Below are 20,589 nucleotides of genomic sequence, written 5' to 3' on the forward strand. Positions count from 1 at the left end.
CTCCGCCAGCTCGTGGGAAAGGAGTTGGTGTTTGAAAAGTGCATTTCCTGGAGCATGATGCTGGCCTCTCTCTTTCTTTTTTTCTCCTTTTTCTCTTTTTTTTTTTTTTTTTCCCCTAATGTGCTGATCGAGGAAAATGTGAGTGCTCTCTGACTCTGTGGGAAAGGTGGATGGGACAGTGCTGTCACCTCTGTTAGTGGGGATGAGTGAGTCCCAGGGAGGAGCAGGAGTCCCATGGGGCTCTGAGCTGTGCCTGTGATGCTCTGTGCCGTTCCTGTGCACTGAACCCAACACCTTCATCCATGAGCCCTGATTAACTTCTTCATCAGGCAAGATTGTGTTAAAGAGTGTGTTTGGGCCCTGTCAGGTGCTGGGAGAGTTGAGCCCCCCTGCTCTGTTCCAGCTTTTTCCCTGTTCCTAGGCTTTACCCCATCCAACGGGGACCTACCAGGTCCCACAGCCCAAGAAACCCATTGTCCTGTGGTGACTTGCTCACTCTGTTCTTCCTCCCAGGCTGCAGGCACTGGTGGCTCATACTGCTGGGGTCTGGGGAAGGAGATCTGGGGGTAGATGGAGAGGAGATTCTGATCTCCCCTTTTAGAAAGGCTTTGCACTGGAGACAGGAGATCAGAAGTAGTTTGTTGGGGTTCCTGCACCATGCCTCTGTTGGGTTCTTTCTTCTTGACCCAGTGCTCCCTCTGCCTTGAGGACTCAAAACCCAGACTTTTTCTGCTGCTGTGGTTGAAGCCACATCTGGCTGTGGGAGCAGGGATGCAGCTGAATACAGCTGTCCTGGTGCTGGAAGATTCCATCCTTTCCCAGTGTGATGCTGTCAGGAGGTCCTGTTGCTCCCCAGCTCTGCAGGGCTGGGCTCTCTGGGCTATTGTCAAGGTTCTCTTGCCCCTTGCACCCACTGCTGGAGGTTGTCGTCCCTGAGAGTCTATTTGTGCTTGGGAGGGCTAGTGCAGCAGTTTAGCCACTAGCACAGTCCTGTCTTGCTTTCTGACCTGGTCCAGGGCCACTGCTGTAGAGTGTGTCTGCTCTAGCTCATATCTGGTCATGCTGGTCTGGGGATTAGGTGCAGGTGAGTGCTGAAGCTGCTTTCTCTGCTGGGCAGAATCTCTTCTGTGGCACACAGCCCTGGGGAGATCTCTCAGTTCAGCTCTGGAGCATCTCCTGCTGGTTGCCATCTCAGCTGGCAGCTCCTCACCCATCTCCAACCCTGTGCTTGCCCTGCAGGGGTGCAGTCCCGGGACAAGCCTGCAGAGGAGAGCACTGTCCCTGCCCGCAAGCAGACCCCCAGTGACAGCCACTATGAGAAGAGCTCGCCAGAGCCCAGCTCGCCCCGCAGCCCCACTGTCCTCTCACCTGAGGTGGTCAGCACCATCGCAGCCAACCCTGGAGGGAGGCCCAAAGAGGTGAGCTGGGGTGGGGAGTGCTGGGATGGGGGGGTTGTTTGTCTGGGGCCAGATGACTCCAGGGAGGGGGAAGGCTTGGTCAGCATTCACAGCACCCATAGAGTTAGAGATCAGTGATGCTGTTTGTGGTAGTGGTGGGGGTGGCTAGCAGGGAGGAGGTGAAACCCTTCCTTTTGCCCCCTCCTTGGGGTACCCATCATAGGGACAGGACTGACCCTTTCTCCTCCTCTCCCCAGCCTCACCTTCACAGCTACAAGGAAGCCTTTGAAGAGATAGAGGGTGCCTCCCCCACCAGCCCACCCTCCAGCGGCGGTGAGATTTCTCCCCCCACCCCAGCCTTTCCTGTCTCACCACAAACCCCTTACTCCAACACCTGTAAGTGCCGTGGCTCCGGGAGCAGAGGGGCTCAATGGGTGGCTCTGGGCAAGCCAGAAATCTGCCAAGGGCCAGACAGCTCCAGGCTCCAGACGCCCACCGCCATGTTAACCACTCCTCCTCTCCATCCTCCTCTCTCCTCCATATCCCATTACTCCATGCTGCATTACTCCATGCTATCAGCATCCCACTTCCTTCAGCATCTCATGCTTTGCACATTCCTATTTGCGTTTTTCTGCCCTCCACTCACTGGGGTGTTTTTTGGATGGCATCTTAAAGTGGGGTGAGGAGAGGGGCATGCTTTTACTCCATCCTGGTTCTGCATCTCCCTATCTTTCCTGCCAGCATGGCAAGAAGGGAAGCGAGACCACGGTAGCAGGCGAGTGGGAGGGAAGCAGGGGGGACTGAAGATCAGGAGGGCAGTCGCACCCACTATACCACTTCTTGCTTGCTGTTTTGAGGGCAGGAGGGGGAAAAAGGCTAGGATGCATGTCCTTTGCATGCAGCTTGCCTCTGCATTATCCCTTCTTTATGACTAACCCTTACTGCAGTTGCGGTGGGTTTGTGTGGACTGGATTTGTGTGACCAGCTTGAATGACGAACCCTGATGAGCAGCTGCACATTGGCACAGCACGACACAGGCTGGGCCAGTGCAATGGAGCAGCCAGTCAGCTGGGAAACCCATTAAAAAGATGGCAGCCCCCTCCATCCCCTTTAAAACACTTTTGTAGGCTGAGGACTGAGGGATGCTTGGGCTGAGCACAGCCCCCTCTGATGCCATATCCTTGTTGTAGTTGGGGCCACCTGCCCCCCGTAGCTGAGCCCATGGGGCCTGGGGCCCCATGCACTGTCGCTCTTCCTTCCCTGCAACCCTCTGTTGTTTGAGCCCTGTCTCATGGGATGCAGTGAATGAAGTGTGGGAGTGTCGCCGGGGTGCTTGGCAGCTCGGAAATGGCCCTGTTGTTCCTGGGGACTGAGAGCTCGGCCCTGGGGCAGCAGCAGCTCCTTTGGCAGTGGGACAGTGGCTTTGGAGGATGAGTCACTTGCAGGGGTGACAGGAACAGCCTTACTGGGGTCATGTCTCTGAGGCAGTGCTGCTTAACCAGAGCCAGCTAGGGAAGCCTGGGAAACTTGAACTTGCAGCTTTTGGGTGTTGTCAAAGTGCCCCTGGGGAAAACAGGAGTAACTCCCCTCCATGGGTGGATAGTGGTCCTGGGAGAATTCCCAGCCCTGGGAGGACCCAGCTGCTCATCAGCCAGCTGAGGTGTGAGCTGACATTGAGGCTTGCTGGATTTAGGGAAATCAGACACGCACTGGGGAAGGTGCTGCCACCTTGGTTTCCCAGGGACTTAGCTGCTCGGCTGCTGGGGGGACCTGGCCACAGGGTGAGGGTCTGGCTTTCCCTGGAGCTCCCACCACCCACTGCCTCCCAGCCTTGCCGCAGGCTCCGTACCCTTGCCACCAGTCGGGGATGTTTGGATACTGCTGGAGGCTCAGGCCCTTTGGTCCCTCTTGTTGAAGATGATGCCCTGAGGTTTCCTCTGGTGTGGGAAAATGCAGCATCAGGGAGATGGTGCAAACCCAGGAGGTAGGAGGGGAGAGGAGGTGCAATCTGCTTGGAGAGGTCTGCCCTGCACCGTGAAACCACACTGCCATCCATACCATAGCCATACATACATGTGCAGCCCCTCCAGGTATGTATGTATGCGCACAGGGGTGCAGACCTCACGTGTACGTTGCCACCCCTCTGTGTGTACATCCTCACCCACTCACTGAGCTGGTCTGGAGGGCAGGGTTCCTTTGGCAATCCTTCTGGCCCCTTCATGGGGGTGATGATCTGCTCCAGGACAGCTGGGTTCCAGCTCAGACAGATATGGGGATCGGCAGATGTGGGAGAGCTGGGTTGGGGGATGGCTGCACACACAGGGGGAATGAAAGGGGCTTCATGCCTTTGTGGGGACAGTGCTGGGAGATGGTGTCTGGACCTCTCCTGGTGGGAGAGGGTGCCCCCTTTCTCCATCCTGTCAGCCTTGTGATGGGACAGGGTACTTGTTCCCAGTCACTTCCCGCCCTGTGTCCTCTCCAAAATGGAGAGGGGATTTGGTGTCCATCCCCAGGGTTTTGGTCATACAAGGGGCATCTACTCTTCCTTGGAGCCAGTGGGTGGGATGGGTTACAGGGCTCTGAACCCATGGGCAGCTCCAGCCTTTCTGAAGCTTCACTTCCCACCCCTCCACTAACGTTCTTGTGTCCACTGTGCCTACAGTGCGTTCGCCCCCTGGCCTGGCCAAGACTCCCCTCTCAGCACTGGGGCTGAAACCCCACAACCCAGCTGAGATCCTTCTACATCCAGTGGGAGGTGAGTGTGGGCATGGGAACTGCAGACAGTTTTTTTGGAGGGGCATCTGTGAGGGTGCCCTTGGAAGGGTCTACTGTCTGGAGAAGGTGCTTCTGCCTCCCTTTTGGGGCCAGATGGCTGTAGGGATCTTTATCATCTTTTGTGGGGACTCTGGAACTGTGTAAGGGTGGGAGGTGTTGGTGCTGCCCTTGGGGGTCTAAGCACAGAGGGGTTCAGTGGTGAAGGGAAGGAAAACCTTGTCCTGTTTCCTGCCCAGCCCCATATTCTTCCCTCTCTCACCCCCTCCATTCCTTCTCCTTCTAGCACAGCTGGAGAGAGTTTGCTCTTTGGGAGCTGAGTCTGTCAGCCAGACAGTATCCAGAGCTCTTTCCATCCTGGAGATCAGTCCTTGGGTGCAAAGGCCCTGCTGTCCTGGGGACGTGTCCTGAAGTAGCCTGCCAAGCCAGACCTTGCTGCTCCCCAGCACACAGGGCCCCTTCCTGAGCCATTTCAGGGCTGAGTGTAACCTCCCTAAACCTGTCTGAGCCTGTGGATCACAGCTTCATTGAGCCCACCCAGCAAGACCCTTCTTGCTCTGCCCTCAAGGGCAACCTGATGCGTTTTTTGGTGCTTGCTGGGCTTCTTGGAGCAGCCCATTGGTTGCTCTCTGCTGCACTGTTCCCTCTTCCCCATCTGAAGCCAGCCCCCTGGGTTTTGGACATCATCTGCTGAGGTGAACCGTGGCAGTGTCTGGGGCTTAGGATTCAGTTTGGAGCACAGGGTTGGGAAGGTGTAGGACTCTCCTATGTGTTCTGTGTGCCCTTGCCTGAGCAAGGCAAAGCTGCTTAACTCTGATTTCTCTTTCTGTCTTGCACCTCCCTTCTTCCTCTTCTTCCTGCTCCCATCATACCTCTGCCCCTCCATCTATCAGAGCTAGAAGGGGAAGCGGGCGGTGACTCTGAAGAAGGTAAGAAAGACTTTTCTTTCTCTTTCTCTTCCTCACTCAGCCTCACTGTTGGGACTGTCATGCAGAGCAGCCTCTGGTGTCTGTGCCAGCATCCTTCCCTTGCACTGTCCTTCAGGAATTTAAGAGCCTGAGTCTTGTCTGTCCAGCTCTCTTTTGAGGAGGGGCACGTCATGCCTTGTGTCGTGGTAGGATTTGCCAATGTCCAAGTTGGATCTGAAGGTTGTTGTCACGTTGGGTGGCAATCATCCGTGGGGACTGAGAGCTCTTTGTCAGTGTGTGGCATCCTTACCAGTGGCACGCTGGGGATGCTGGCACGTTGCAGTCAGCTTTGGATGAGCCTGGTGGGGTGCTGGGAGAAGCAGCCCCAGCTTTAGTCTCCTGCCCTCCCCTTTTGGCTTTGCTGGTGCTGTTCAGAATGAAAATAAACCAAAGTGCAGCACAAAAGGTCAGCAGGCGCAGAGGCCACCAGTGTGTTGCCGGCTCAGCCAACTGGGCAGCGGCACAGCACCAGCAGCTGGTGCACGTCTTCTACTGACCAGGCAGCTGCCCAAATTCCCCCCACCTCTCCTGTCTCCAGACTGCGCCTCTTTGGGGATGCCAAGGATGAGGCTGAGCTGGGGTGTCAACTCAGGAGTGCCTGTGCTGATGCAGGTGGCACTGTGGGCTGTGGGGTGGCGTGTCTCCGGGGATGCAGGCTTTGGGAGTGGCTGTGATTCACCAGAGTGCTGCCTGCTAGATAACAGTTGTTGTGCGGTTTTGGTTTCTTCTTTAATGAATTTTTGGGCCCTCGGGGCTGAGATGAGGAACTGAATGTTAAGGATGGGTTTTGAGGAGAGGATGTCTCTTCTTGGCGAGTGAGGTCCTTCCTGTGGCCCTGGGAGCTGTCAGCATTTCTCCTCAGAAGTTCCTCAAAATGTACACAACCCAAACCTGAACACTGTATAATACTGGTGGAAGTGTTTGCTTGAAAAAACAGTTCTATTTTCAGAATTGATTTTTCAGTGATAGCTTCTGGGATACTTTAAAGGAAGAAAAGCGGGGATAAAACTAGGCTTTTACTTCCTCAGTTCCCCAAACTTTACCGTATTTGTCCAGCTTTAAGCCTCCAAAGACCTGAACATTGCCTCTCCTGTCCTTCCCACCAAACCCTCAGGAGCTCAAGCTGTGCTGCATCTCTGTTCCCTTGCATGCTGGTTGACTCCCAGGCAAGGATGTCCAATGACCCTGCACTACCCAGGCTGAGTGGCCACCATGAGCCTCTTGCCCTGCTTCATTCTCTGATAAAATTATGTATTTCGGGGGTTGAATCTACAGTTCTGAGAAGGGACTGGTGTTTTGGCTTAACAAAGCTCTGGCTCAGGACCCTCTGCTCCGAGCCACACACTCCAGGAGGATCTCTTCCCCTCCGTGCTCTGCTCAGCAGATCCCAGCCTACGTGGCTGGGCTGTGCATGGGGCTAGGTGATACTCTGGCAGCACAGGAGCTTGGGACCTGGCTGCCGCCTCTGAGGAGGCTTTAAAACAGACTGGCACAGATTCAGCGCTAGGGATTTCTGACCAGAGCACAGCCCTGCTCAGATTTGGGATTCCCTAACAAATGCCCACCTCCCTGGTGACTCACAGCTTCTCTATTCTCCCATCCATCTTCCCATCGCCAAGAAAATACAAGGAGCAAAATTGAATTTTTCAACCTAAAAAAATCCTATCTGAAACTTCCTATCTTTCTTTTTCCTTTTTTTTCCCCCTATTGAAACAGATGCCTGGAATGTGTGCCCGTGGTCACACACCTCATTGTGGCACACCTATGCTGTCCCCCCTCCCTGAGGCCCCTGCTCTTGCCTGCTTCAGCCCCCATGTTTTCAGGAGGGGATGGTATTTTCACAGGCCTTTGGTCTTAACCTCTTGCAGACTGACTCATATGTACTGTCTGGCTAATTTTATTCTGGGCTGGGGAGCAGGGGAGGGGAAAAGTGAGTAGCTGTGAAATTAATTTAATTACCTAAGCTGTGATGAATTTCTTGCAGCTGCCCTGGGCGTCATCCTGGGCAGTCCCTCATCCCTTGTCACTCAGGATGGCCTGCCTTGGATGCTGGTACTCAGCCTGCATTGGGGTCTGTTGTCTGGTTTTGGCTCAGATCTTTCCTGAGGTGGTTGAGCAGGGCTGCGCAGGGAGATCAGCCTGAGAGATGGACTCCTCCTCCCCTGTGCACAGACAGATGGGGCACAGAGATGCTGCGGGGGAAGGAGGAGGGCCCATGACAGTCTTTTCCCTTACACGCCCCTGCTCCGGCACTGAACATGGAGCTGTGCATTGGCGTGGCTGACTGTGAGCAGGCCAGCTTGCTGGAAGGCTTAGCCAGAGCCCGGCTGTTATGACTAATAATAATAATGTTTGTCATGCTAATTATGACTGCAGAGCTGCTTAGGCATGGCCAGCCTGGAGTCCCTGGAGCCAGGGACCTGCAAGGTTGCCTGGCCCTTAGCATTTGATGCCAGTGGGTGTTGCATAGGGAATGTATTTTCCAGCTGAGATATGACATGGCTGCAGGGCATGGGGAAATGGGGCCGAAGCTGCAGCTCTTTCCTCTGGTGCAGGTTTTGGTGGGGGCTGGAGGCTGTGGGGGCTGTCATAGGGGTGGAGATCAACCTGGATGGAGCAGGAGGCAGGGGGAAGGGTATGAGAGAGGGCTGGGTCTGACGTCTGCCATGGCTGGTAAGGGCCAGCCCAGCCTGCTGCTCCTGGCACGGGACAGCTTGGCAGCTCCAAAGGAAAATTGCTTTTCTTGGTAGTGTTCATGGGCTCTGGTTTCAAGCTGGGCTGGGAGTGAGAGTGTTGGATGCTGCAGTGGAAATAGCTGGAGTTGCCCTGTGGTCTGCTGTTTGAGATGGCTGACAGAGGTGGGCCAGAGAGGGCAGGGACCACAGGGTATCGTCATCAGTCCTGTGTGAGTCAGCGCAGTCTGGGCAGTCACTGGCTCTATTTTTAGGGGCTGTGGATGAGCAGGGAGCAGGACGTGTTCTGTGTGGCATCCTGGGTGGGAGGGACGCTGACTCAGAGCAGGGTGGAGGGACTGTGGCATCGGAAGGGATCATGTGCTCTGGTCCCCTCAGGCAAAGGGGAGGGTATGATCCCCTTCTGTATTCCCTGGCTGGGGTCTTCAGCATTCTTGAAGCATCTTAAAAGTCCAGGTCAGCCAGATGTGTTTTTTTGCAAAACCCCTGGTGGAAGGTATATGAGGGAAATGTTCAGCTGGAGGAGCTCAGCTCAAGCACCTTCACTGGCATGAAATGTGGATACTGCGAAGGGCATGGCCCCCTTCCCATCCAAGCTGTGGGCTCATCTGTTTCTGCTTCTCTTTTGCCACAGAGCCCAGGAGCTATGTCGAGTCGGTGGCCCGCACAGCCACAACGGGCAGAGGAGGGACCCTGCCGGCTGCCCAGCCCGGGGGCCCAGAGGTACCCACCAGGAATGGCACCTTGTCCAACTCCTTCATCGCCCCCAGCCCTGTCTCCACCAGCAGCCCCATTCACAGCGTGGACGGGTAAGGCAGTGGATGCAGGTCACAGGGACTTGTGGCACGGGGCTGAACTCTGCCTGATGCCAGGGCTTAGAATCACAGAATCATTAAGGTTGGAAAAGACCTCCAGCCAAACACCACTGAGGCAACTAAACCAGAACACTGTGCCACATCCATATATTTCTTGAACACCTCCAGGGACGGTGCTTCCTCCTACATTGAAACTACCTTTGCAAGGATCCTCAGCTCTCCACACAGGGTTTGGGGACCCTGGCCAACCATTCACCTCAGTGCCCTGAAAACAGAAGTTTGGGTCACTGCTGGTTGCTGGGAACGTCGCCCCTGGGGTGGGAGGAGAGATGGGGCCCCTAGCCCTGGGTTAAACTTAGCATTGGTCCTCTGTGGTGAGATGGAACCATTGTCCCTGTTCTCTGTCCACCCTGCCCACAGGGTGTTCTGCACCTGCCCAGCCTGCCAAGGCTGGCAGGGCAGAATGAATCAGGCGTTTTTCTGGGAGTAGAGCTGCAAAAAGACTCCGTCTCCCAGAAAGGCATATTTTGAGATGGAATCAGGATACATGGTAGAACTAAGGCTGCTTCTAGTTGCTTTCATGGCAGGATCCACCCCACTGTTTTACTTTTGAAGAACTGAGCAGCTGACTTGCTCTGTGCCTCAGTTTCCCTGTGCACCTCTTGGAGGAGGGTGCCAGCCAGCAGCAGGAATGAGCAGTGTAGCTGAATCCTTCTTTTCCTCATCTCTCTGCAGGGCCTCCCTCCGCAGCTACCCGTCAGAGGGCAGCCCCCATGGCACAGTTACGCCTCCCCACACCTCAGTTGAACCCATGTACCGGTCGCCTGTTGGCTCACAGATGCCCTCTGCTCACAGCAGCTACCAAAACTCGTCTCCATCTTCCTTTGCAATGGTCCAAGGGGGGGTCCCAGGCTCGACATACAGCAGCCCTGACTACCCTGATGGCCGAGCCGGCCTCCAGCTGGAACCCCAAGCTCGACCGCAGCCACAGGTTAACGTGGTGGGGGTCCATGCCCTGCCAGGGAGCCCCCGCACCTTGCACCGGACAGTGGCTACAAATACACCGCCTAGCCCTGGCTTTGGGCGAAGAGCCATCAACCCCAGTGTGAGCGGAGCTCCTGGCAGCCCTGGGCTGGGCAGACATGCTGTTGCGGCCCATGGCAACCTAGTGGCCCCACCGGGGAGCCCCAGCCTGGCCAGGCATCAAGCTGCGCCAGCCCCCTCCCCTGGCAGCCCCCTGTATGGCTACTCCAGCCCAGAGGAGAGGCACCTGACGTTGTCTCGGCAGAGCAGCTCCTCCGGCTACCAGCCTCCCTCCACGCCGTCCTTCCCTGTCTCGCCAGCGTACTACCCTGGCACAAGCACACCGCACTCCTCGTCTCCGGACTCGGCTGCCTACCGCCAGGGCAGCCCCACGTCGCAGCCTGCGCTGCCTGAGAAGCGACGCATGTCAGCCGGGGACCGCTCCAACAGCCTCCCCAACTATGCCACTGTCAATGGCAAGGTGTCCTCACCCCTCTCCAGTGGCATGTCCAGCCCCAGTGGTGGGAGTGCTGTCGCCTTCTCCCACACTCTACCAGACTTCTCCAAGTTCTCCATGCCAGGTATGGGATGCCCTCAGAGGTTTCTGCATCCCCCCACCCTACCCAAGGCTCTCCCCTCCTGTTCCTTTCCGGCCTGTGGGGAAGGGATTTCAAACATGTCCTGATTTACCCCTCCTGTCCATCTGCATACCACCGGCACCGCTGGGACTTGGGCCATTTCCTATGCTTTCTGACAAATCCAAACAGGAAAAACACTGACCGGCATTGCCGGCATGAAGAGTGCCCAGAGATGTGTATGGGGAGATCAAAGCTCCTGGAGGCGGCTTTTCTCAGATGTGGGGATGTGCTGACCTCTTGGCCCCATTCCCGGTGGCCTTTACCCCACTGAGACCTTGCTGCGGCGCTGCCTCCTCATTTCAAATGGTGTGCAGTGCCACAGGTGCCACCATGCCTGGAACACCTTTGCTAGCTCCCATTACAGGACACCTTGGTGACGCCAAGATCAGGCTGATAGGACCAGGGGAATAAAGCTTTGGGTAGCAGTGGCTCCGGCTGCTGGTCCCATTTCACTGCTGGGCAGGCAGCCCTTTGTGGGCACACTGGCACCTGTCCTGCCTTGTGACTCCTGTGGCCAGGGATCTTTCCCAGTGGGGAAGCACGAGCAATTGAAACCCGTAACAATTAATGAGTGACCTGAAGAGGGGAACAGGCCCCCCACCTCTCTGAAGATGACCAGATAGCTGAGGGTTGATAATGTCTCCAGCTGAAATGTTATCCAGCCCTTCGGGTTGGTTGCTTGGTGGTTTTTGGAAAGCAGATGGTTGGAAATGTTGCCTGAGTGAATGACAGCTTCACAACCAGAGTACCAGCTCCCTCTGGGAGCTGTGCCACTGATGAGCACTGGGCGAGGTACGATCAGGCTGGGGCTGGGGCTGCTTTGCCCAGGGTAGGTCGACCTATCCAGTTCCTCTGCATGGAGCAAAAATAAAGGAAGAAATTTATTTTTATGATCTTTGGCCCAAATCTTGAACATTAGAGAGCAGTGAAGATCCTTTGAAGTCAGAGGATCTCCCCACTACCCTCTGGACATACCTCTTTCCTCCAACAGCTTTTATTTCACCAGGCCAGTTTCCTTTTAAATGATGACTTCCCATTTTGTCTCTGGCTGTGTGCCAGAGAGGCTCATCCGACACAGCCCTTTGAGGGCCCTTGTGCTTGGATTTAGCTTTAGATGCCCAGCAGCCCCCTAAGCTACAGATGATGATCAGCCTGTCTGGGTATGGAGGATTGGGTTGAAGTGTGCTGGAGCTGAAAGGAGGTGGAGGTATTGACCACATATAGGTATTTAGCCACATGTAGAGTTTCAGATACAGTGTCTTTTAACTTTTCCCTTCCATTTTCTTCCCTTTCTTGCAGACATCAGCCCTGAGACTCGTGCCAATGTCAAGTTTGTGCAGGACACTTCCAAGTACTGGTACAAACCAGACATCTCCAGGGAGCAGGGTATGTAGATGACACAGAGTTGGGAGTTGGGCTGTGTCTGGGATCCCAGGGATTACCAAAGATTTCCTTTAGGGACTGGGTTGAGAGTGAAGGTGTATTATGGATGCTCAGACTGTTGAAGATGGAGGTTGAAGCCCAGTTAAACTGCAGGTTTGCATGATGTGGGCTCCTCAAACCTTCCTCTTGGTGGAGGAGCACCAGTCTCCACAGTGTGCAGTGGAGCTATGCAATTTGGGATGCAAAGCACCCAGGTCTTGAGTTGACAGAGCTCAGAGGGGTCTTGGAGTCATGGCTAAAATAAGTGAAGAGAACAAGGAGGGGGCAGGATGCCCTCAGGGTCAAGGTCCCAGCATTTGGTCCCTTAGTTTCTGCTTGCTCTCCAGTGCTTGGTTGCTCAGAGCTAGGCAGGGTGGGAGTTAGTGCCCTGAGATGCCCATGCAAGGGCAGTGGGGGTGGGGGAGAGCCTGTTCTTGGCCACAGACCCACTCCAGACCCTCATCCAGATGTGCAGGGAGCACAGTAACGTTGCAGTGCCCAGGTGTGAGGCTGTGGAGATGGGGTGCCCCATCCCAACCCACACCTACTGGTTTCTGAGGGTGTGTTGGTTCTCACCGTATCATCTCTGAGCTCTGCTATTCTGTCCTGCAGCCATTGCACTGCTGAAGGACAGGGAGCCAGGGGCTTTTATCATCCGAGACAGCCACTCTTTCCGGGGAGCCTACGGCCTCGCCATGAAAGTAGCTTCTCCGCCTCCCACGGTTATGCAGCAGAACAAGAAAGGTATTGTGTGCCCTTCTCCTTCCCACGCCAAGATGCTTTCTTTCCATTGTTCAGCTGGGGTGAGCAGGCAACCAGGTCTGCTGAGCCAGTTGTGCCCTTGGGTATGTGCTGATGTGGCAGGATCCCTCCCTCCCAGGGCGCAGGGAAGCATCAGACACCCTCTATCCTGAGCTGCAGAGGGCTCAGGGGCACCTGCATCTTGGGCTTTGGTATGAGGTATGAGCCTCTCCAGCTCACCAACACTGTGGGGAAGCTTGGCTTGGGGTTGATACTGTGTAAAGGTCCAGATTTGGAGAGGGTGTATGTACGGGTAGGGACCCCTCCCTTGAGTTGGTACACTAGTTTCCCAATGGGATTGCATAGTAATAGGAGCAGGAGGGTGGCTCTAGTGTGAGAACATCCCATCTCTTCACAGGAGACATGACCAACGAGCTGGTGAGGCACTTCCTCATCGAGACCAGCCCCCGGGGTGTGAAACTAAAAGGATGTCCCAACGAGCCTAATTTTGGTAAGTGCTCCCAGGGTGCTTCCCACCTGTGGAGTTGGATTGGGAGAGCCTTGCCTTTAGCAGACTATCTAAGCAGAACTGTTGGGTGTCTGGGAGAGCCTGGAACTGCCTCCTGTGCCTGGGTGAATCCTGTGGGCATTTGGAGCCTCTAAGGTCACGCACACTCGTGAGAGCACACAAATGTGCCTACAGACACAGGTGCATAGTTTTCTGCACACACATATAGGACAAATATTGCTGGTCAGGGTAGAGGGCAGGGGCTCCCCTTGTTCCATTTATCCTATGGCTAATGTTCTCTGAGGGGCTGCCCTATTCAGAAGATACCTGTTCTTAAGATGTCCCTGGCATCTCAGCCCCCTCCCTGAGCCCTCTGTGGGCATAGTGGTTTCAGTAAGAAGAATTGCCACATGTGACATTAGGACCATTAGTGCAGAAACCCACCTTAAAGCCATTCCCATCCACCTGGAGCAACGATGACCTAACTGGGAAAACAGATGTCCCTGGCCCTGTGCTGACCATCTCGTCTCTCTCCCCAGGCTGTCTCTCAGCTCTGGTGTACCAGCACTCCATCATGCCCTTGGCCTTGCCCTGCAAACTGGTCATTCCTGACCGAGGTAAGAGCCAGGACCAGAAGGTATTGCATCTGTCCCCATGGCCTGTGGGGACAAGCAGGGAGCAACATTAACCATCCCATGTCTTCTAGATCCCATGGAGGAAAAGAAAGACTCTGCGTCGGCCACCAACTCGGCCACGGACCTCCTCAAACAGGGTGCGGGTGAGTATAGAGGGGCTGTTGTGGGGTGAATGGGGCTCGGAGCAGTGATTGACCCCATGTCTGCTGTCTCCCTTTCCAGCCTGCAACGTCCTCTTCATCAATTCAGTGGAAATGGAGTCGCTGACAGGCCCCCAGGCCATCTCAAAGGCTGTTGCTGAGACACTGGTGGCTGACCCCACGCCCACTGCTACCATTGTTCACTTCAAAGTCTCTGCACAAGGCATCACCTTAACGGACAACCAGAGGAAGTAAGTCTCCATGGCCATATCCCTGGGCTCTAAAAGCTGGTAGGGCTGTGGTTCAGGGAGTGTGTTGGTGATGGATGTCCCTGGGGTGACATCAACCTCGTCATGGGCAGGGCTGGACTTTGTCCTGTGGGAGACCTATGGGAGTTTCCCGTGTGCTGGTGGGGCTGGGCTGTGCTGGGACAGAGATGGAGGCTCCCTGACCCTGACATTCCCTGCTTTGTGCTTTAGATTGTTCTTCCGACGACACTACCCCCTCAACACTGTCACCTTCTGCGACTTGGACCCCCAGGAACGAAAGTGAGTGCCCTAACTTGGGGGTAGCACATGACCCCTACCCCTTTCACTCCCCTAGGCTCCTGGAATGTGTGGAGCAGGGTCTGTGTTTCCTCTGTCCCCCTTGTTCTTGAGGAGGGCAGGGATGCAAGGTCTCCTTCGATACTGTGGGGCAACACCAGCTGCTTCTAGTGACTTCTTGGTGTCTCCAATTATCTTCATGCTGAGGGAGAGGTGCATCACTTTTCCTTAAAGCCAAGCCTGTGCAAAGCCAGGCTGGCCTTCCAGCATTGGTGCAGTGGCCCTCATCATGACCCTGTCTCTTTGTGAGGGGCAGAGGACACCACCCCTCACACCTTCTCTTGTCCTTGCAGGTGGACTAAAACTGATGGCAGTGGCCCAGCCAAGTAAGTACTTTCTGTACTTCCCAGCAGATTCCTCCCAGCTGATGCTGAAGTAGCTCCTGCCTGTGTTTGGGCATTGGCTGGGGGATTCCCTGTGCTGGGCAGCCTCTTGACTGTGTGAGATGGGCTCAGCTCCTCACTGCAGAAGTGTTTTACCCAAGCATGTGACCATGGTTCTGGGGACTCTGGAAGTATTTTTCAGCCCCAAATTCCTAGCCAGAGCAGGCATGGCCCCTGCTGAACTGACCTTACTGGAAACTCGCCCAGCAGAGTCAGTGGGAACCAGCTTATGGAACAGAGCTGGAGTTGCGCTGATGGTGTGTGAGCCACCGGTCATCTCTTCCCTTTCCTCCTGTCCTCCCTGTCCTGACCCATGGGAGCACAGAGCTGCTGGCTGAGCCCATTTACAGGGACCAGTTCCCACTAATTTTAGCCATTGTGTTAGCGAAGGGGTTTTTATTAGGATGTCCAGCTGCTGGGATATTTCCCCTCCCCAATTAGAAATGCCATAGCCTGGGCCAGTCTCACATTCTGTTCCCCCAGTATTTATAACTTGAGTTTGCACGTTCTAATTAAAAAAAAAAAAAAGGGGGACATTTTATTCATCAAGGGAGAGACAGACAGAAATAACCAGATGGTCTCAGTCAACTTCCTGTGTCCTTGCAAGGCCTTCCTCTCATACAGATTTTACTCCAATAGTCAGCCCATCACAACTCTGGCTCCAAGTGTCCTCACCCAAACCAAGGAAACGCTGGGATTATCTGGAAGGTCCCTTCTTGAGGGTGGACAGGGGAGTGGCAGAGATGTTCAGAGCAAGGGGAGTTTGGCCAAGAGATGATGAAAGACTGACCTTTAAAGAAACTGCAGCAAAGGGAAGAGGAGATGGGCCTTCATGCAGACTGGTTTGGGATGTATGCCTCTGTGTTGTGAGAGGTGGATGTTAAAGAGGGGAAGTTCGCAAGACCGTGCTGGAAGAGGGTAGTGGTGTTCCTTGTGGGGGCAATGTTGGCAAACCTTAATGAGCCTCTTGCCTTCTTCCCACCTAGGCTCTTTGGCTTTGTGGCCAGGAAGCAAGGGAGCACCACAGACAACGTCTGCCACCTCTTTGCCGAGCTGGACCCAGACCAGCCAGCTGCAGCCATCGTCAACTTTGTCTCCAGGGTCATGCTTGGCTCCGGCCAGAAGAGATGAGGTGGTGCTTGCGGGTGATTCTTGAATTTTGGAGAAGGACTTGGAGCTGATCCGAGAAGGAGTGTGAGGAAGTGCATTGTGGGAGAGGGAAGTGAATTGGGGGGGGGGGAAAAGGGTTGGAATTTTGGAGGAAAATGGCAAACAACAAAAAAATCCCAACAAAACCCCTAAAAACTCAACACAAGCCAAACACACACGTAGAAGAACCAAACCCACACACCTACATAAGAGAGCCACAACGCCACTCCAGACAGGATGCATGTCCCATCACAGGGAAGGTGACCAAAGCAAAGGCGGCAGTGAGAGGTGTGTTCCCAGCTTTCAGCATCATGGCCCAAATGGCATCCATTTGGGACTGAATGTGGGACCATGACTGGTGTCTTCCATCTGAAAAAAAAAGAGCTAACTGGCAAAACCGTGGAAGAAGCTCCATCCCAGCAGCTCCATCAGCAAATGTCTGCTGTGTGTTTGTAATGACCCATAGGAGGTAACAATGTGGGCTGGGTCTATGGGACACCAGGGGAGATGCTCTCAGAAATCTTCATTTGTCCAGCTGCAGAGGAGAGTCCTCACCAGTCCCTGTGCTTCCCCCAAAACCTGCTCACTACCTTGAAACTTGCTGGGGACATGGGGGAGCTTGGTCCTGAGCCTTCCTCTCCCTGGGGAGCTCTGCCATGGGCTGACCTCCTTGGCTGACTGGGAGCCCAGCGCTGGTCACAGGTGAGACGCTGTGAGTCCACCCAGAGAGGTGGGTCATGGTGTTTCCCCACCTCCCCAGGGGTGGTTGTGCCCTCCAGCCTGTGAGGATTTGTGGGGGCTCCTGCTGCCCTCCTCCCGGGGAAGGGAGATACTCCCTGGGAACCTGGAGGATGCAGAAAGTCGCCTCCTCTTCCATCTTCCCCTTTTCCCTCCCATCACTAGTCCTCTTTGGCAGTTTTCTTCTGTGGCTTGTCACATTCTCTTAACACAAAAAAACCAGAAAGGAAAGTAATGCAGTGTAATAATAATAGTAATTATAATAATAGCGGATGCTGGCACAGGTGGGTTCCCTGTGTGAAGCAGCAGACCCGTGGCTACCCCTGTCTATCTCTTCAGAAACACGCAAGCGGTTTTAAAATTGCATGGACATTCAAGCTGCACGAAAGGCGAATGACTACAAGTAACTCAGGCGCTTTTTTCTCCTTTTGTTTTGGAGGCCACGTTAAAAAAAGAAAAAGAAGGAAGAAAATTAAGAGAAAAAAAAGAAAAAAAGGAAAGGATCTGCAGTGGCTGGGCAACTTTGGCTCAGTGGGGAGGTAACAGGTCCTCTGAGAGCCACCCTGGTTGACACATGTGTACCCCCAAAGCCTTCTGGCTTGAGGTTTCTGCCCCTCAAATGCACCATAGTTTTGCGGTGACTTCAGTGATGTCAGCTTTTCCTTTTTCTTTGGGAGGTGAGTAGGGCAAGCCAGGAGGTGAGAGAGGTGAAGGGCCTCCATGCTGCTGCGTGGAGAGAGATCATGGTTGGGGGCATCAGGTGGAGGTCCCAGCCCCAAGGTGCCAGGGAGGGGGCAGAGGATGCTTCGGTCACATATGCAGGTTTGGGGCAGGGAAAATGGTCTGGCTGGAGCTAGGGTAGTCATTGACCAGTAGGGTCATTGCTGAGCCCTCTGCTGCAAATATTCCCTCCAAGAGATTTTTGGGAGAGGTTTTCAGTGCAAAGTGGCCCAGATAGTCTACTGGGGACAAAAATTAGAAACGTAGCACTGCAGTCCCTTGGAGAGCTTGGCTCCCTTGGACCGCCCTTGCCTTGATAGCTATAATATATATACGAGCTATACTGACAAAATACTGTAAGCTAATGAAATTTTAAGGAGGAAAAGAAAGGTTAAATTTACACTCTGAAAATATTTATTTTTGCCATATTGCTTTCTGCGCATCATATCTCCCCTATTATATCCTCCCCTTCCCCTGCCCTGGGGAAACACCTGCACGTTAAAAGAAAATCCAGAGCAAGGAAAAATACAGATGGGGGAAGAGACGGGGGCCCCTTGTGTCGGGGCGGTGTGTGTGAGCGATGTGTGTGCGTGTGTGTGCGTGTGTGTGTGAGCTCATGGGGGAGTGAGCGGCGTGGGCGGCCAGAGAGGGCTGCCAGGGCCGGAGGCTGTGCTGATGTACTGAAGCGAGTGTGAAAGGATGGGTAGCAAGGAGTTGGTTGTGAGGTGGTGGTGGGACGGGGGACCCTGGGGGGGGGGGGCTTTCCCCCTCCTCGGCTCCCTAGTCACACAGATGCTGAGACCTTTTAATTTTTGATATTTCCAAAAAGCGATTCCCTCCTTCTGCGAAATTCAAGCGAGACGAGACAATCTCACCCGTAATATCCTCACCATGCTGATCACCCATCAGAGAAAACACTGTGTTTATAGATATATAAAGATATATTTTTGAAAGCCTCTATTTTTCAGACTTGGTTTCTCACTGCTAAGAAAAGAGATGATAATAATGTAATTTTATTTTAATCTGCTGCCTTGGAAACCGGTGCTTGAAACTCCCATTCCTCCTTTTCTCCCCATACAAATAAAACAGATCTAAGCACCCCAGAGATGTTGTGTAGAAGCTGACCCCAGCAGATACCTGCCAATAGCATCACGCCTGCTTTGGGCCCCAAGCCACTCATGGCTTCCCCACTAACCCACTAGTTGAAGATTTAGACCATATCCAAATCTCAAACACTAACAAAATTATCTGATGATTATATTATTTTTTTAACACACAGCTAATCACCTTCCAATGATGTAGCCGGGTGTTTATCAGCTCCCTTTAAAGGCACTTTTTTTTTCCTTTTAGCTCCTTTTTAAGTTACGTTTTTGACTGTAACTACCCTTTCTGTACCCGGGAGAGACCGTCAGTGGCACTGAGGATTGCCCAGGTCCTGGGGCTGGCAGGGACGTAGTGTTGATATTTTTTCCTTAAAAAAAGGAACAGAAAATAATCTGTTCTTTTTTCTTTCGTTTTTTTTTTTTTTTTTTTAGCACGGTCATGCTATTTGAGATTCGAGCTTGCGCGGGTTAAACCCAGCATATGTTTCGTTGTAATCACACTGCCGTTGTCAGCAGCCGGATGGTATCTATCTCTCGCTCACACACACACACACAAACACACCCCTCCTTCCTGCACAAAGAACTGCATATATTCTTGCCAAAGATATCCTTAAAAACGCACTTTCCCCCCCATATATATATATATATATATATATTATTTTTTTTGTGTGTGTGTAAATTTGTTGTATGTGCCCTTTTTGTGTCGGTTTGTTCTTCAGAGAAGCCCCTTCCCACCCGTCCTCCCTGTGCTGTTTATATTGCTGTCGATTGAGAAATGCTCCCTGGGGCGGTAATTTGCTGTCTGTCCCACGGAGTGGCACCTGCAATGCATGAAATGTGGGGCTCCCATTCAATGGGCTGCCTCTGGCTCTGCCCCCCTGGGAGCTATTTTGGGAGATGATCCATGGTGTCATCTGCTAATGGGATGTATCCATCACATGGTCTTTGCCAGCCCGTCATTACTGGTGGAGATGGGGGGGGGCATGATTTTGAGTAAAGTTTGGGGTTGCTCTGGATGCAAGATTTGCTGGCTACCTCCTGGTCAAATCAAACATAGAAAACAAACTAGGTAGGGAGAAAAACCCAGCCTAGCCTCCAGGCATTGATTTTCCAGCGAGTTCAACCGCCTGAACTGAAGTGTAAAGTAAATCCCCACCCAGCAGGTCGGGCAGGTAAAGAAACCAGTAGCCCCAAAAAACCCAGACAACAGCATCAACAAAAGGCAACCCTTCCCGTTGGAGCAGGCAAGAGGATCAGACAGCAAAGGAGCCCGCAGGGGCTTGTTTCATTTCGTTCGTTTGTTTTGCAAATTGCGAGGTTGGTTTGGGGTTACTAATTTTTTTTCTTTTCCTTAAAAAGGAAAAAAAGGAAAAAAAGAAAAGAAAGGAAGCAATATGACATTTCTGTTGGTGGATCCTGTGCCACTGTGTTGTGGTTTGTTGTTTTTTTTTTTTTTTTTTTTTTTTTTTTTTTTTTTTTTTTTTTTTTTTTTTTTTTTTTTTTTTTTTTTTTTTTTTTTTTTGTCATTGTTGTCTTTGTTACTTTGGAAATGTTACAGATTTATTTGCTAATCAGTGTTAACAAACAGTTTCAAACTTTTAGACTTGCCCATTTCTGTGTATTTATATAGATGGAAAAAAATACATTATATTTTGTATCTTTATGCCCATAATGTTGTTGTGCGTATAAGGATGACTTCGGTCGCGCCATGTCAGTGTGTGAATGTCACTCCTCTGTTGTCTTCCCATTGTACAGATGTCGGATTCTTTGCAGTTCATTGTATGGCTTTATAAAGTGGTAAAAACAAACAAAAAAACCCCAAACCCAGTTATATAAAATATACTGTTGCTTGGAATGCCAGCTTGGTGTCTGGATTGCTGGAAATGTACCTTGAAATTTAAGGGAGTGTAGGAATAAATGCTCTGTTCTTTTTGCACAGGGGAAAAAAAAAAAAAAACCAAACCCAAACTAAAGGCTGGTGGGTGCTGTGTTTTCTCCAGGCTGTCATTCCCCCTGTTCCTCGATGGCAGATTGGGGCCCCCGGACAGACGCCGGGCGGTGGGTGTGGGAAGAAGGAGGGGTTGTGCTGCTGCTTGTCAGCCTCCAGCCGCAGCTTGTGTTCACCAGATGCTGGCTAAC

The 20,589-nt window shown here is 53.1% G+C and overlaps 1 protein-coding gene across 5 annotated transcripts in view; it reads left to right on the plus strand.

Annotated features, from left to right (window-relative positions):
• Nucleotides 1–19,808, plus strand: part of TNS1 (tensin 1) — a 53,491-nt gene extending 33,683 nt beyond the window's left edge. For 2 of the 5 annotated variants that reach the window (XM_027879618.1, XM_027879589.1), the window contains 15 exons: nucleotides 1,240–1,418; nucleotides 1,655–1,793; nucleotides 4,060–4,152; nucleotides 5,063–5,098; nucleotides 8,465–8,639; nucleotides 9,381–10,249; nucleotides 11,606–11,692; nucleotides 12,341–12,472; nucleotides 12,888–12,980; nucleotides 13,517–13,594; nucleotides 13,684–13,755; nucleotides 13,835–14,003; nucleotides 14,232–14,300; nucleotides 14,651–14,683; nucleotides 15,727–19,808. In XM_027879618.1, the coding sequence (XP_027735419.1) occupies nucleotides 1,240–1,418; nucleotides 1,655–1,793; nucleotides 4,060–4,152; nucleotides 5,063–5,098; nucleotides 8,465–8,639; nucleotides 9,381–10,249; nucleotides 11,606–11,692; nucleotides 12,341–12,472; nucleotides 12,888–12,980; nucleotides 13,517–13,594; nucleotides 13,684–13,755; nucleotides 13,835–14,003; nucleotides 14,232–14,300; nucleotides 14,651–14,683; nucleotides 15,727–15,871 (2,369 nt within the window). In that variant the 3' untranslated portion in view covers nucleotides 15,872–19,808. The remainder of the gene's footprint in view (nucleotides 1–1,239; nucleotides 1,419–1,654; nucleotides 1,794–4,059; nucleotides 4,153–5,062; nucleotides 5,099–8,464; nucleotides 8,640–9,380; nucleotides 10,250–11,605; nucleotides 11,693–12,340; nucleotides 12,473–12,887; nucleotides 12,981–13,516; nucleotides 13,595–13,683; nucleotides 13,756–13,834; nucleotides 14,004–14,231; nucleotides 14,301–14,650; nucleotides 14,684–15,726) is intronic. The other 3 variants (XM_027879580.1, XM_027879597.1, XM_027879607.1) reach the window with 2 other exon arrangements.
• Nucleotides 19,809–20,589: the final 781 nt, after the last annotated feature.

This window comes from Empidonax traillii, unplaced genomic scaffold (genome assembly GCF_003031625.1).
Source record: "Empidonax traillii isolate 1590-97213 ecotype Southwest subspecies unplaced genomic scaffold, ASM303162v1 scaffold5:size3517227, whole genome shotgun sequence".
Classification (NCBI taxonomy): Eukaryota; Metazoa; Chordata; class Aves; order Passeriformes; family Tyrannidae; genus Empidonax; species Empidonax traillii.